General features: G+C 37.8%; 1 protein-coding gene across 1 annotated transcript in view; it reads left to right on the top strand.

The window, feature by feature from the left end:
- LOC110840858 (nephrin) overlaps positions 1-15,986 on the top strand; it is a 582,698-nt gene that overhangs the window by 554,537 nt on the left and 12,175 nt on the right. Inside the window, exons 10-13 of the mRNA XM_087357892.1 lie at positions 6,309-6,468; positions 9,423-9,737; positions 11,119-11,415; positions 11,686-11,928. Coding sequence (XP_087214018.1) covers positions 6,309-6,468; positions 9,423-9,737; positions 11,119-11,415; positions 11,686-11,928 — 1,015 coding nt within the window. The remainder of the gene's footprint in view (positions 1-6,308; positions 6,469-9,422; positions 9,738-11,118; positions 11,416-11,685; positions 11,929-15,986) is intronic.

Genomic DNA, 15,986 nt, shown 5'->3' with positions numbered 1-15,986 from the left:
CAGTTATATATGTAATTACTCTTTTCGTGTTTTATCCATTATAGATCAAGTCTTTAGTCTTTCAGCCATTGTACTGAGGATTTGTTTGTTGTAGTGACAGTTTCACTGAGCTTTGCATTTTTATCAACATACATTGCCGTCACTTATCGGATGTCCGCAACGTGATCAAAGAAGGATTCCCGTAAACCTTAATGTTCTAGTTTCTCATTTACAGAACATTATCTTCTGAGACTTCATCAAAGAAAGAAAGACAGACCTGGTATCCTGCTTTACCAAATCATACCGTCTTCTCATTCCTCCAGTTCTGTGCTTTTTCCGGGAAGTAGCACACTTCAACAACAGATTCACGTCAGCCAAACAGTGTATCCTCCTTGTTTACCTATGTTCGACATCCGTTATCTTTTTTCGATTTCTTTTCGAACTACAAAGAATGACAACAAAAGTAAAATACACATAAAAGGCTCAGATATTCAGTTAAAGGAACAGGTTTTCAAAATAAATGGGGTTTGAAGGAAAAGTGTGGAAAGTGGAAAACTGCGACAGTTGTTATATTTTAAAGTGGAAGTTGAATGTGTGCGAGTTTTAGCGCTGTCGTCGTGTCATTAGTTACCAAGTGCCGACACACCGCTGTTCTGTGACAGCGGTTTTGATGATAACGTCTGCCACCGGTTTGTATCTCTCTTGTCTGATTCTATTTATTTTGTATTAGCATCTGTAATCCTCCACAACGCATTACAAGAATTATATATCATTTGTTATCTTTAGTAATGTTGTGCAATTATTTCGGAAAATTAACGCCTTTCCTTCCTTATTTTTAAACACAATCTTTAAAAATTTGTGTTACGCTGGCATCAAATTTTGGTATTCCGTATTGTTCCCTGACAATTGCGTTAGTAGTGAAGATCCAAAATTGACACGCGTAGCGTCTTCAGCTGTATAAAATACTATTTAAACCTTTCCATGTTACGTGGCGGGAGATATTTTCCTGGTATGGGTGCGTTTGATGTCTAAGATCGGTGAACGAAAATCTGTTCTGCCATTTCTCAACAGTTTAAGCCAGCATTCATTAATTTTAGCAGAAATTACTCGTTGCCACATATAAAGTTTATTTAAATAAGAATAAGATTGGTTGATGTAAGATTTGATGTTTTCACAGCGGTGAGTATGAAGATTTCTGTCTTCTGGGTTGTTGCGCTGTGTAGTCTGGTCGATGTTAACCAACGTTTCAGAGGTCATACTGCCTCCGTCATCAGGGCGATGAGTATGAAGATTTCTGTCTTCTGGGTTGTTGCGCCGTGTAGTCTGGTCGATGTTAACCAACGTTTCAGAGGTCATACTGCCTCCGTCATCAGGGCGATGAGTATGAAGATTTCCGTCTTCTGGGTTGTTGCGCTGTGGTTCAGATATGACTTCTGCTTGGTAAATTTTTCGCAACGCAGTGGATCCATCTAGTTTAGTATTAATGTTGATATGTTATCTGTCCACAAACACTTTTCACTTAATAAACATGAGCAGAACAGTGTGGTACTGGCATTGGATATTGCTTGAGATTCTTTTCAATGCACTTGTCAATCAGCAGTCACAAACACAAAGTCATGCGCCTGCCAATCTGTATTTAACGTTACCTCACAGGTAATATAAATAAATAACACGTACTTTGAAACATGCGCATTAAAACAATGGGTTTCCCGTCAAAGAAACCTGATTTGAAGTAGTCATGTTGGAACATAACTCCTTTTGTAGAAGAGTTTACAAACGTGGAGGAGTGACTGTCCCTGTACGACGTAACTAACAAGCTGCAGGTAGCCGACAAGCCCGCAACACAGCTATGCTTTCTGCATAACTACTTTGCTACGAGCCTGGTGGCATACTGTGAGGATGAATTGAGGCTAAGCCACGAGTCCACTGCTCCTCAGAGTGATAAATTTCCCTGGCTCTTAATTAGTGGAATATGGTTTATACTAAAGATAGGGAACACTAATGGTAAAAAATTAGACGTGTTCTCTCTCTGACCCACACAAGCCCAGGAACGAAATTGCTTTTTAATATTATCATCACGCCTTTTTTATGTCTACTCTTTTCTTTATCATCATTAATGTGGCTGTGCTGATTTTGTTGCCATCACAAGCCAGAGAGCAGGACTCATGCAATCTTTCTCTCTGGTGCTTCTTCGCCAACGTAAGTTCACCGGGTGTAGTGGATCCAAAAGCATTACTAATGGGTCCATCTCGAAAAATATTACACTACTGTTGTTTCTCCATGAAATGTGGACTTCGTCCAGATTGTATAACTTGTACGATCACGTTACGTCATATATTTTTACGTATTATTAATATGTAAGTTGTTTAACAACTGCTTTTCTTCGTTTGTATTTAAGAAATGTTATTTATATTTAGTCTTCCGTTTAATTGTATTTTCGGTCAGTTTTGTTATTGTAAAGGAAATGCTTTTAATTGCGTTCGTAGCGTGGAAGCCGTTAGCGCTCAACTCACATTCTGTTCTGTCCTACAGTTACTTCGACGTGAAGTGTCGATCAGTCACATGAGTTTTTCATTGTGCAAATTGATGCATGTTATTGACAGTTTTCCATTGTTTCTTTCTTAACATGGCTTGATAAATTGTATTGTTAACCATAAAAATTATTTTGCAGAAAATAATGTAAAAATTCACATCAATATTTTTATTAAAACCAAAATTAAAGTGGTTAAAAGGATTGTAACATGTTTACTTGTGTTCATAATATTTATCTTTCTGAAATCGTAATTACTTAATTACTATATCAGCCAGTTAGAATTTAATTTCATTATCGTAGTTTGCCCTCTCTCTATTTATTACGCGTAGTATGGTATACATTAGGACGAAGACGAAGGAAAATAAATTTTGTGGTTCTCGCGTCGACATGTTTTAACTGATAATATTTCTGGGTTGTAGCACAGTGTTGTTTTATAAGAGACGTTATCATTTCGGTGGAACGTACTGTCTTAGCTTTGAATTATCTCCTGGAACAACAAAGTCTTACTCTCCAAAATAAGTAGCAGTTAAAACGAAGGAAGTGTGTGTTCAGATGGGCTTTGTGTCAAGATGTTGTTTCTGTTACTGTGAAAGGTTGTATCTAAGAGGTACGTAATTCAGTTTGTTCAAGTTCAAACTCTCACGCTTGGTGTGGGATTTCAGTTCTCTGGTGAATAGTATTGTTCTATTGTAGATAGGAAACAGTAAGGACAGAGTCTCCTGGTGCAGTTCAACAAAGCCTTCCTGAACATTATTCTAGGAGTTGGAACTACGACAGCTCAAACTGCACGAGCTTAAAAATAGACTGTCACCACTTTACAAATTTTCTTGGCTTCTTTTCTTAGTAGTAATGGAAATTACGTCAAACCGGTTTCCATATGAGTGCATATAAACTGTAATAATAATTTACATTAATTCCAAAGAGTACAGAAATGGGCTCTCCAGTATTAAATAATCTTATAATTTTATGGCAGTGGACACGCGGTCTGAGGCATTGGACCTCGTGCGCCTGGCCGCTGGGACCGTGGGTTCGAGTCCCACTCAAGGCATGGATGTTTGTCCGCTCCTTTCTGTGTTTGTATAGGTAGAGGCCTTGCGTCTGGCTGATCACTCATCCAAGGAGTCCTACCGTTGTCCAAACAGATCAATAAAATAAAGAGAAAGACAGAAAAATAATTTTATGTGCTTCGCGAAAATATATGAATACACTCATTAGCATCACAGTAGCTACTCATCAGTGCGTAAACAGTTAGCACGCGAATTTTATCAATCTTTTACATGTTTATTTTTAAAATGTAATTGAAATTATGCTTTTTACTACATATTACTAGTTATTAATGAACATAACCTATATTTAATTAAAAGCAAAATATGTCGCAAATGATTGATATATCTTACCTTGCTTCATTTTCTGAGATTTTTTAGTAATTGTTCAATTTATTTTAAAGATTGTTACTTAAAAATATGACATATTATAATTAATTTTCGTCTTAACGGATAGAAATATTTTAACACATAACAGTCTTTATCAAAATAGTTTATAAAATTAATCTCTTATCGGCATATTAATTGATGTATATAACTTAAAGTACTTCATAAAATAATTTCCAGTTGTTCTAGCTTTATCCGTAAATTTTAAAACTGTTATTTTATAATGATGATTTATTGTTAGAATATTTTACCTAATTTTTTAAATAGTTCACTGTTACACCGGCACCTTCACAGCTTATCTCTAGAAGAGCAACATTGTGTCCGAGAATTTAAACACATTCGTCTATGGGTACTTCTAGTACAGAAATCTTATTGCATTTAATTTAACGTATCCTATTTGGAGGAACACAAGATACCTTGAGAGAGAAATAGCAGTTTTCATCTGAGTGATAGAATTACTACTCAAATAATGATTAAAAGATGTAACCACATTTCTTGCCTTATTACTTCATACGTCACTGCAAATGCAAGATATGCTTTTTCGGTTAAAACTTTGGCACGTAAGCACCAAGTTAGAATTTGAGAACCTGGAGTAATTGAGGAATGTGTTAATTTCTTAAACAAAATATTACAGAAGATGGCTGTGTTCTGGGTTGCGCCGTTTAGTCTAGTAAAAGTTTACAGACGTTTTAAATGTTCTTGCTGCCTCCATTATCAGGGCTATGATTCACTCATAAATTTTATGGTCCGGTCAAAATTGAACCAAGGTTTATTTAACGGCATTTTCTTAACTACATAAGTTACGCTGTTTGTTTCGAATAGGAGAATTGTGTGAATAAAATGTGGGAAGACTGTGGAAGAAGACGGACGTGCACTTTTTTTTAAAAAATGCTGTCTCTGAATTTGGCTGACGCGAGTGTTGGGGGGGGGGGGGAGCCTTGATCATTTTTGCCGGCCTCTGAGGCCTCCCGAATATAAAGTAGGAGATTTAGGCCACAGATGCTTCCTCTCCAAAATTTGCTATTCATAAATCATCATGCATTTGGACGCTACATAACTTATGCATTCGAAGGATGTTAAACGAGATCAAGTCTACTGCATTGTACGTCAGTGACTGTAATTCTGGATTTGTGTAGGTAAGCCGCTTTGATTCTTCACTGTCTTCCATCTCAATAGACTATTGTCAAATATCCATCTCCTACACGATTTACCTTTTTTTTCATTCATATTTGTGGTACTATTTGTCGTCTGGTTATTTATTCGGTCAATTCCGTTTCACCAAAAAGATTGCTGTTATCGCGAATTATACTTACCTTGTATTTGAACTAGTTACAGAACCGTATTAATGCAGTGAAATTTAAATCTATTGATGTTCTGCTTCCACTGTTCGGCAGACGGCATGAGACTGTTGTTAGCTTAATATCCTCTTGAAACACTGTGTTCTCTGCCTTTGTAATTAACATTTAATTTCGTAAATTATTAACCTTACGTCCCTTGTGAAATCTTGTTGGTGTGTGACCGCTTACTTTGTTGATTGGTGCCTCCTCTGAGGTCACACTCCGTTGCTAATATCCCTAGCTTCTGAACTGCGTTCTGAGGCGTCTGTAGTTTACATAATGTAGTCACTGTAGTATATGCAGAAGATATAGGCCTAATCATGTAATTCCTTTATAATTCTGCGTTGTGTAGCACTATAGTAAAAACGATTCTTAGATTTCCAAATCTGCTTTATACTAATTATAAGTTTCTTGGTTAACAAATGTTGTTTGATAATATGATACTGTGTTTAGTTTGTCTTCTTTAGAAACTTTGTAAAGTATTTAGATAGTATTATTATATCCTAAAAACTCACATAGTAGAAAAATTATGATTTTTTGAATTCTAGGAAATGCTTGACCGTATTCAGAGACCGAGGAATATTGTTTAAAAACTTCCGCCTTAAAATAAAATACAACACATTTCGTTCAAAACGTCTTGCGTTCTTAAAAGTCACAATTTCTTTTACCATTGGGAACTTTGGCCTATACATAAACACCCCATGTGGTGGGCAATTCAAATTGACGCTACAGACTCTGTGTGAAGATGAATAGTTAGGTTCACGCTCCGATTGCCTTGGGTCCAGCACAGGGGCCAAAGAAGATTTTGTCTTCAAGATTATCTGTGCGTGGCCTGTTTAAACATATAAACTAACACTTATGGCTCATGACACTTCCCGTGGCCAACAATAATTCCTGCTTTTCGCGCTGTTTCTGTGTCTCAAGGTATTGACCAACGGATTTCATGATGCAATGGAATCTTAACGTCGAATTTGAGTGTGTTTGCCTGTTCCACTTTCTAAAAAATCACCGAATTCGTTGATGTTTTAGAGCCAGACGGTGCAGCCTAACCAGAAAGGCGGCGTCATTATGAGCAACCAGGCGTTGGCACTGCAAGGGGTTCGACGCCAACAGGCAGGAAACTACAGCTGCATCGCTTCAAATGTGGAGGGTGATGGGGAGAGCAACACAGTGGAACTCCGCGTCATGTGTGAGTGTGTTAATGCTACGAAGCTAAGGACGTAGTGCGGTGGACTGACGTTGCTTAGATGCTTACGTTGTGTGCCGATGCCCTGTTGTCTCTACCGCGAAAAAGGCTTTGGTCAATATTGGCACGTTGGTAGAAATACGCGGGTATTTATTGTCTTAAGAAGTCGCAAGGAGTGAAGGGCAAAACAGGCGATTTTCACTAACTTATTTCACAATAAATAAGTAAATTGTTTAGTTTTATTTATTAGAGAATGCTTGTAATAAATATAATATTTATTCTCTGGTAAATGCAAAACCAATAAGAGGCGTCTTGTTTGTTTTCGACCGACTATCTGAAAAAAATAGAAGATAAAACTTCTGAGGTTTTAAGATTAACCTACTGACAAGACTTTTATAAATAACATGTACAGAACAAACAAAAGATGAAATTGAGTAAAACACAATATTATATATGCACAAATCTATTTATATATTCCAGAAAACGGTGTCATATAACAATTTTATTGCGCGGTTGTGATTGTTATAACAAAATTTATTTTCTTTAAGTTCGTACAGATACATACGTTGTCACTCGTTTTAGAGTAGCTTATAATAAAATCAAAATTTTAGTTCGATGTCAAAGTTAATGAATATATAACCTAAATAACTCTGTGGAGAGAAGTCCATGTTAGGTAGCTGATGTCCATTGAGATGGTCAAATATTTCTTCGCCATTATAGGAAGCTCGTGGTTTGTTATCATCTTTACAAAGATCTCTCCACTTTACCTAGTGTTTACTTAGATGAATTTTGGTGTACACCCTCACTCGTAATTAATTTGAGGTCTATTTAATATTATCCTCCCATTTATATCTACATCTGTGAAGAGATCGATTTCCTTCCGGTGTTCAAATAAAAATGTGGTACACATTTTATTCTGTCCCACACGACCCAGTGAGAATATTAGCTTTCAATTAAATTAATCAATTTTGATAATCTTAGGCCCTGTGAGTCTGTCTTTCCTTAAACACGTGGACTGCTGGCGTTACACCTACTGTATAGTCTCGTTCTTACAGTGTTTGCTACATAGGTGCCCCTTGATGAATTAACACTTACGTCACACTTTCAGAGTATGTGTAGTTAATCTACTTTATAATCCTGAATAAGCGTTTTTCAATTTGAGGCTCTAAAATAAAGAAATTGTGTGCATAATAATTGACAGTTTAAGTGTAATGCGTTGACGAAACGTAATCAAATATTTAATCACGTAATTGTATCTCTGTTTTATTTCATATAATTATATTTCGTAATACAATATAGGCACTTTAAAATTAACGTCAATTAGAAATACAAAAGTAAATGGTTTTTTGATTTTATGGTTAATATTACGCCGATAACAGCGTTTTGCAATGTGGAGTCATTTTACCAAATTCAGAACAATTTATACTTTTGAACGCTTCAATAGCATGAAATTATTTAGCCATCTGAAGCATGTCGCTCAAATAAATAATATTTAAAATTCATTTCCAGCATCATATAAACAGAATGCATCTCCATTACAAAGACCAGTTCATTAATGCTGTTCAGGGAAATGACAGATTTTCGTAAGAAACCCAAGAATACAATCTGGGCAATATTCAGTGTTGCTGAATGATAAAATTGGTGATACGCGCAGTAAACACTGTTTCAAAACATTAAAATACATATAAATTGTAAAAAGTAATTGTCATTGTCTTTTTAATTAATTGTTCTTGTTTATTTAATAAGAGCTTCAGTATCAAGTCGCAGATTATAAGCCACGTTTCATATATATAGTGCTGAGCCTGTTTTGTAATTTATATTTTGGGCTGTGCAATGTTAGGAAATACTTACAGACTGCCACGTATACGTATGTATTAATTTGGTAGGAGGGAGTTATTGGCTTTTGAGTAACAGTCTCCGTTCCAAATCCAGCACGGGATTACTTTGTGAATTACAATTGTAGGCTGACTGGAGACTGGATGTGTAGGCGAGGAGAGATTTTAAGCATAGTGAAATACCGTCACAATAGCCCTATGATTAAATCAATGTGTTGTGTTCGCAAGGATTTATTGTGCACAATGCCAGAGATATATCGTAATGAAGGGAAGCCCACAGTACGACCAGCGCTGCATTGAAAGCGTCTTGTCGACGTTATACCCTGTGTTCCTTACGTTTTTCACGTTGTGAACGTGGAGGATAATTTGCAAAAATGTTATAGTTTAATGTTAGAAACTAGATTTTGTGCTGCTGCTTAACTAAAAAGTAAACGTATTAGTTTCGATTTAAATTCGTAATGACTATAAACTTTTTTTGTAAAATATGTTTACAGGAATCTTCCTCATGAAATAAAATTTATTTTTCAATTATATAATTATTATAATTATACATAATTAAAGTAATTTAAATAAAATTAATTTTTAAACTCGTTCATGTCTATGGCTGAGTGTCTGTCTGTCGCAGTTTCCCCAGTAGGTAGTCAACCCACACGGCCGGCGGCATTTTTCTCCAACAGCCGGAACTGTGTTTCATTTGGTCACGTGTGGCTTTAGTGCAACAATAGCTTACGTAGCGTGGCGTGAAGAACACTTTTGGAATGCCACTGTACTTCAAATAGTACGCCTTTCCTGTCTTGTACATTTAATTGAAACGTTCGAGACAGTTGAAAGAAACGTTACGTTGCGTATTTTTTAATTACATTACACGTGGTTATAGTGAGATTTCTTTATCTTTCACAACCAAGTGATTTTTTTTCTTTTTAATAGACGGGATTCCAATGTTTTAATGCTTCGGAATAAACCCCAGGATTTTATGCTACTAAGAAGTCATGTGATAAGCCTTTGATAAAAAATATTAATTTTTAACACTTCTTTGCGATATATAGTATTGGCTTATTGCTATTAACAGACAGCGCTACTTTATGATGTTGTGTGACACGCAACACTAATTGTTATTCACAGACAAACCGATCTGTCGACCAGACCAGAAGCGTGTTTACGGAGTAGCACGGCATGAGAACGCTCATGTGGTGTGTGAGGTAGAGGCCTACCCATCTCCCGACAGTTTCAAATGGTCCTTCAATAACACAGCCGAGACGATCGACGTAGCTCAAGGCCTCTACAAAACTGCGGCTGCTAACGGTGGCTCAACAACCTCGCAGTCCATGCTGACGTATACGCCCATGACGGAACTTGACTACGGGACCGTCATGTGTTGGGCCAGCAATACTGCGGGCCAACAGAGAGAACCATGTGTCTTCCATGTTATTGCAGCAGGTACTGACTCTTGGCTCTCCTCGCGTAATGTTGGCGTCCGTATATACCTAGTGTAAAAAATACCAGATCCCATGAGGCAGGGGTTCTTAACCTTTTTCGATGGGGTACCACTAATTCTAACACATTAAATGTACCACTGACCAAATGCGTTCAGGGACAACTGTTATTTATGTTGATATTAACTTTTGATTTTCTTACTTAGTTCGCGTACCACTCAGTATCGGCTTACGTACCACACGTTGAGAAACGCTGTCATATGGGATCGATGCAATTACTTCTTCTGAATAAAATAAATACTGAATATCTTACTTAGTTTATGTACTGCTATGTTCTATATCAGGGATGTCCAAGCTTTTTCGCAGGAGGCCACTTGATCAAATATTGTATTATCGCGACTTCGAGGCCAGCCCTTTTTTAATATACGAGTATGCACCCAGTGTACACAAGTAGACTACTTTTGTATTTAAAAGTGGAAGATGTAAAATTAATATTTGTTCAATCAGCATTCGGCCCACGGGCCGTACTGTAGGGACAGCCGTGATTAAGAATACGTAAATCCAAACCCCTACGTCTTACCGTTATGATTCTTAATAACCACAAAGACAAGTTCACGTCCTATAAGTAAATTACTGTGTTATTAGTTATTACATAAGTAGTTAAATACTAATGTATTAACACTCAAAAACATACTAGGCTCGTTTCTCTTTTAGATTTACATTTTCTTTTCGGAAGCATTTACTATTTGTGACTCTCCTTAAATTAACACATATAATGTGTTGCTGAAAAATATTATTACAACGTGTAATACCCATCTACACATCTGAGGTCCATAATTATTAACTTAATAGCCTATCTGTTGGCCTAGCTGTGTATCATTAATTTGTACATTACTTAACAACGTCATCAGTAGCGCAGAGTAAACATCGTGTCGAGTGACAGGATTATTAATGAATGACGAATTTGAAGGATATGGAAAGAGGTGGTCGTGGTATAATTTTAAGCCAGTCCCTGACATTTCATGACTGAGAAAAACCACCAAAAGCCTCAGTCGGGATAGCTTGCCTCGTAGCCGAGTTTTGAACTTGGTACCTCCCGAATACAAAAGCTGTTCAATGCTTCGGTGTATAAATGTAAGCTTTTAATTCAAATTATGTGTCATCATATTGTTTACGGAGGGACTTGCCTTTAGATGGCCGACAAGAAGATTTATATTTCACCTGTATCTTCTTCTGCTTTTAATGTTTTTATTCTGTTGATAATTACGTTATAATTTTAGTTTGTAACTGTTACCTTCTAAAATTAACAGCCTTTTTAGGTTTCATATGGGTTGTAATACAAGTTCAGCGGTCCCTAAGCAGTTCCTGGTTTCGACTTTCCCCAGGCCACCCAGACACACCATTCAACTGTACTCTGCTTAACCAGACTACGGAGTCTTTGGAAGTGGAGTGCGTGGAGGGTTTCGATGGAGGCCAACCACAGTACTTCCTGCTTGAAATGTTCGACATGCAGACGGGCCAACTGCAAGCCAATGTCTCCTCCAAGTTCCCTGTGTTCAGCGTCAGCGGGCTTGGTCCTGGCATGGTGCTCAAGATGCTCGTCTACGCTGCTAATTCAAAAGGGAAGAGCGACCCAGTCGTCGTCGAGGGTTTCACTCTTAAAGTTGCCGAAAAGCAAACTGGTGAGTGTCAACATGGCTCACTTTTTTTTAAAAATTCGTTTTATGAAGACCAGAACTTGGCTCCGTAAGGACGTCTTTTTTTCGACATCATAATTAACAAAACTGTTTAAATTATCTTAAGACGTGATAATTAAAAATTAACATCAGAAGATGCGTCTCTGATTGTATCGAGATGGAAGTAGAATTGAATTGGTGTGTGGTCTAGGTCACATAATCAGAACACGTTGCATTCGTGCGTGGTTCAGTGACATTGACCCTCTCTTGGCGCAGGGACTCCGGTGCCTTTCGAACTGAACCCAGTCCTGGGAATTCTGATCGGGGTTGTAGCTGTGCTTCTGGTGGTCGCTATTATTATTGTCGGCGCTCTGCGTCTACGAGCTCAGAATAGAGGGAGTCCTGCTCGTCCCGGCGACCTGACGCTGAAAGAGAAAGCGGGGCTTCCGCTCCGTTCCGACGTGGAGGACCTTTACGAAATGGACGACAAAAATCCTGACGTCATACCCTGCAATAAAGGTAGGCTTGTGGTTTCTCATCTCAGAATAATATCGAGGGACTGTGGTATTAACGTTATGGAGGATGCTTTATAAGATCTGACTGAAGATATCACGGCGTTTGAAAGCAATGGAGTCATCTCGGGCGATCGGCCGTGTGAGAACAGAGTTAACATTCAGCGTTTCGGGGACATTCTTTGCCTCAATTCTCACACGACTAGACACCCGAAAACACTCGAAGCCTTGTTTTATTCCAGACTAAAAAGCCCACAACACTTCCGTAACAGAACTAATGAGCAGAATTAATCGGGGTGTACATAGTTTTGTTACTGGGATACGTACGCTGCTTGAGTAATTCCTCATCAGGAAACGCATAGAGGTATCACGAAAACGTAAATCTTGGTGACGAATATTGCAGAGTAAGGAACTCATAGGTCGTATATAGCCGTGGTGTTCCATTTAATTATAATTTTGTCATGGTTACGGACCTAGTTACAAGGTTAGTACATTAAGCGCGTAATTATATTTTTCGGAAATTGACTTTATATAATGTTAAGATTGACCATTATAGCGGGGAAATATTGACGGAGAGACATTAGCAGACGATAAAGTCAAATCAAATAATAAGGTGGCACAGTTCTCAAAATCACTTCTTCCATTATAAGGTCAATGTGATGTGAGCCATTTTTTTTCTTATATACATGTACGTGCCATAAAACTGCAGGAACGAAAAGGGATATTGCAATCTATTAGAGGTAATGGGTAGGGTAATAATAGCAGGATGCCCTGTGGGGATGGACAGTGAGATGGTGGGGTGAGAGGGTGTGGTAGCGTTGCGTATCGCATGTCGAAGTGATAGATCACTCTCAGCGTCCCCTGGCGTTCACGGAGACGCAGCCCACATCACAGCAGGGAGCCATTTCTTCTTTCTCCTTATATTGACGTGAGCGCAGATTGTAGCGTAATGATGATTTAGTCATTGCCGACTTAAGAAGCTGCGTGGATCGGATCAACCAGGGCGGCGGAACGCGGGGCAGTACCTAGGGATGACGCTTTTAAATCCTTAACGTACTGAAGCCGAAAGAGAGAGTTACGAAGAACAGCAGAAGATCAGAAGCATCAGCATGGTGGGGAGAAGTGAGAGACACTTCGTTTCTCGAGGCGGGAAATGTAGAAAGAGCATCTTGTTGTTAGAAGGTTCCCAGGCAATCTCCGCTCGTCCTTCCGATAAGAGCAGAGTAAGAGTGAAGTCGTGTGTGTATATGACATAACCAAAAAAGTTTTGGGTAAAAATTGTTTACAGTGGACTGCTGAATGGGTTCAAATTATCATCTCAAAATTTAATATAAAGGAAAAATTCCGCTGCCCGTGTTTTAACTTTTGAAACAGAAACTCATCTGAGTATTATTTAGAAACTCAGTCCGTACCGTGAAGAAAACACAAAGCGATCCCATTCCAAATATCAGTGGTTAATGCTGTTTAAGGACATAATACGTGTTTGTTATTTGATCGTACTAAATCCACAGGTTGCAATTGTTAAAGCAGGTGGTACATATAGTTACCTTTTCATTATAACGTATTACGAAACAGTGGTAACTCAATGTACTGCATGCTTTAACATTCAGTAACACCACATTTTTTCCATAGAGTGTACTCGTGTATTTACGTAATTCTCAGTATAAACAGCATTGTAATGATGCATTGTATTTTTTTCTCGGAGGTGGGACATGCATTAAAATGAAATATTATTTTGATGAAATTTGTGCTTCAAAGGATTAAAACTCCAGTTAACTAACACATAGCCTGCGGACCAAAAACCAAAGCTTATCTTCACTGCATCGTGTTATAACTCTTTGCACTGGGTTCATATTTCATAGCGTAAGATAGTATCTTGCTAGCTGCTCTGAGGTATCTTACGCCCTAGTATCTATGCTAGATAGCATGGAGCTTGTGGAAAATGGTGGTGCTTGGCGGACGAAAGTCGTAGTACACAGCCCACAAGAATCACTGTGATTAAATCTGATTGATACTGAAGAGTCAGCGACAGAACAGCTCTGATTTCGGTCGTCGTTAGCTGGTGGTGTTAGCGTTGCAATCTAAATCCACGGAACAGAGCCCTCCTTGAGAACCTAATCGTCGCTCAAGTAATTGAGTTTATCAACTTTTACGGAATCCGAATGTTCATTGCTGTGTTCAAAACAGCCCACGAGTTGTCCATATTCTGAGTCACACGAATCCAATCCGATCTATCTTACCCTATAATATTAACGTTTATTTTAATAATATCTTTCCATCCATTCATAAAACTTCCAAACAGTCTCTCCCCTTTTAATTTTCAGACTTAACATTAGGATTTTGCATTTAATTTGTCCTCGTTACAAATTATTTTGTGTAATATTACGAAAGGCGAGTGGATTGCATGGGAAACAAAGGCAAGAAAACCTTTCTCTCGATATCTTTCAGTGCCTTGATTTCCGACGAAAGAATAACTAATAAGTGACTCACTTCATATAATTTAAATCTTTCTGAAAATAACAATTATACGAATCTCACAGAAACTACAACCTAGCTTTAATTCTAAAAGATATCCGTCAAATTAATTACTCAGTCGTAAATACAAAGCAGTTTTTTTTTTAATTTGCTTGTGATATTTCAGCGTCGCCCAAATTCTGCCCTAATTTTTTGTTTCAGAGACATTTCCCCCCACTTATATAAGAATGAGTCACTCAGCAGTCATTTCAAAAGCATCCTCTTGTCCAACTTCTAACTTAATTATTCTGAAGAGAGTTTTCTTTCGCCCACGATTGTCAGCAATGAACAACAAAATCTACTTAACACTTAGTGTGCCAGCTTATTTATAACGGAGACTTTTAACTTCCGGTTTAATTGTAAATCTGTGATAAGCAAAGACACTAGCATTCATAATTAATGCACCGTCTACTTTTCAAGGGGACATACCGTGGACTGATTTCAGTAGATTTTCAAGTAATCATGCATGCTGGTTTCCAGTCATTATTACTGCCCTTTCTTATATCTTAAAAACCTTATTTACTCTATTTTAAGACGCCATCAATTGTAAGACGCAACCTTGACTTTGTAATAGGTTTTCAGGAAGAAATACGCTGTGTGGATTCTTAGACGCCAACAGGTTTGAGACGTGCCCCGATTTCAAAAAATTTAAAATGTGAAAAGTGGATCATAAAATCGAGGAAATATCATATTTAATTTAAAATGGTATTATAATATTCTCATTTAATTCACGACAGTGTTATGTGAATTATTAAATGATACTGAATTTTGTTTAAAACCTCTTGTGGGCGTTGATTTAGGCCGAAAGAGAGAAGAATAATTTGTTGCCAGTCTGTCTCTCTGTCTATATATTCAGTTTGCAGATCAGTCGTAATTGTGGCAACTGGTTTTCGGAACTTTACGTAAGAATTAATTCAACCAAATTTGGTGAATAAATCTAATGTCGTAATCATTCTTACGAACTTACGTTTCAAATTGCAATCTGTGATTCGTTGCCAAGAAAGTAAAGATGCAGTCCAGCGTTTACTTAAGTATGATTCTATGTACGAGGTGCGATCGGAAAGTTTTAAGACTGCGCGTATAAGAACCGACCCCAACTTCCTTTCTAAGCTCCGTGTGACTTCTTCCTCTTCCCAAAGATGAAAATTCAGCTAAAGGGAAGGAGATTTGAGACGATAGAAGAGATTCAGGCAGAATCGCAGATGGTGCTTGACAGGCTGACAAAGAAAGATTTCCAGGGATGCTTCCAGGCTTGGCAACGGCGCTGGGATCGTTGTGTTCACTCCCAGGGGAACTACTTCGAGGGTGATGGATGAATTTAATACCTGAGATAAGTGTACGGGGTTTTATACGCGCAGTCTGGAAACCTTCCGATCGCACCTCGTACATTATCGCACAGATTTCCAAATAATCGATTTCTTGAATGCATATTTATGAAGGCGTTAGTGTTTTAAATGATTTTAACGGCTTTACCTCCATTCTAAAAGAAACTAAATGCAGTTTATTAGTGAGCAGCCTGTACTGTCATGTTCTGTTCCTCTTCGATATTTA

The sequence above is a fragment of the Zootermopsis nevadensis genome, unplaced genomic scaffold (assembly GCF_977971745.1).
Source record: "Zootermopsis nevadensis isolate Lab colony 2312 unplaced genomic scaffold, Znev_1.0 Znev_ptg000029l, whole genome shotgun sequence".
Classification (NCBI taxonomy): Eukaryota; Metazoa; Arthropoda; class Insecta; order Blattodea; family Termopsidae; genus Zootermopsis; species Zootermopsis nevadensis.
Note: the sequence above shows the minus strand (reverse complement) of the source record. Positions and strands in the feature narration are given on the sequence as shown.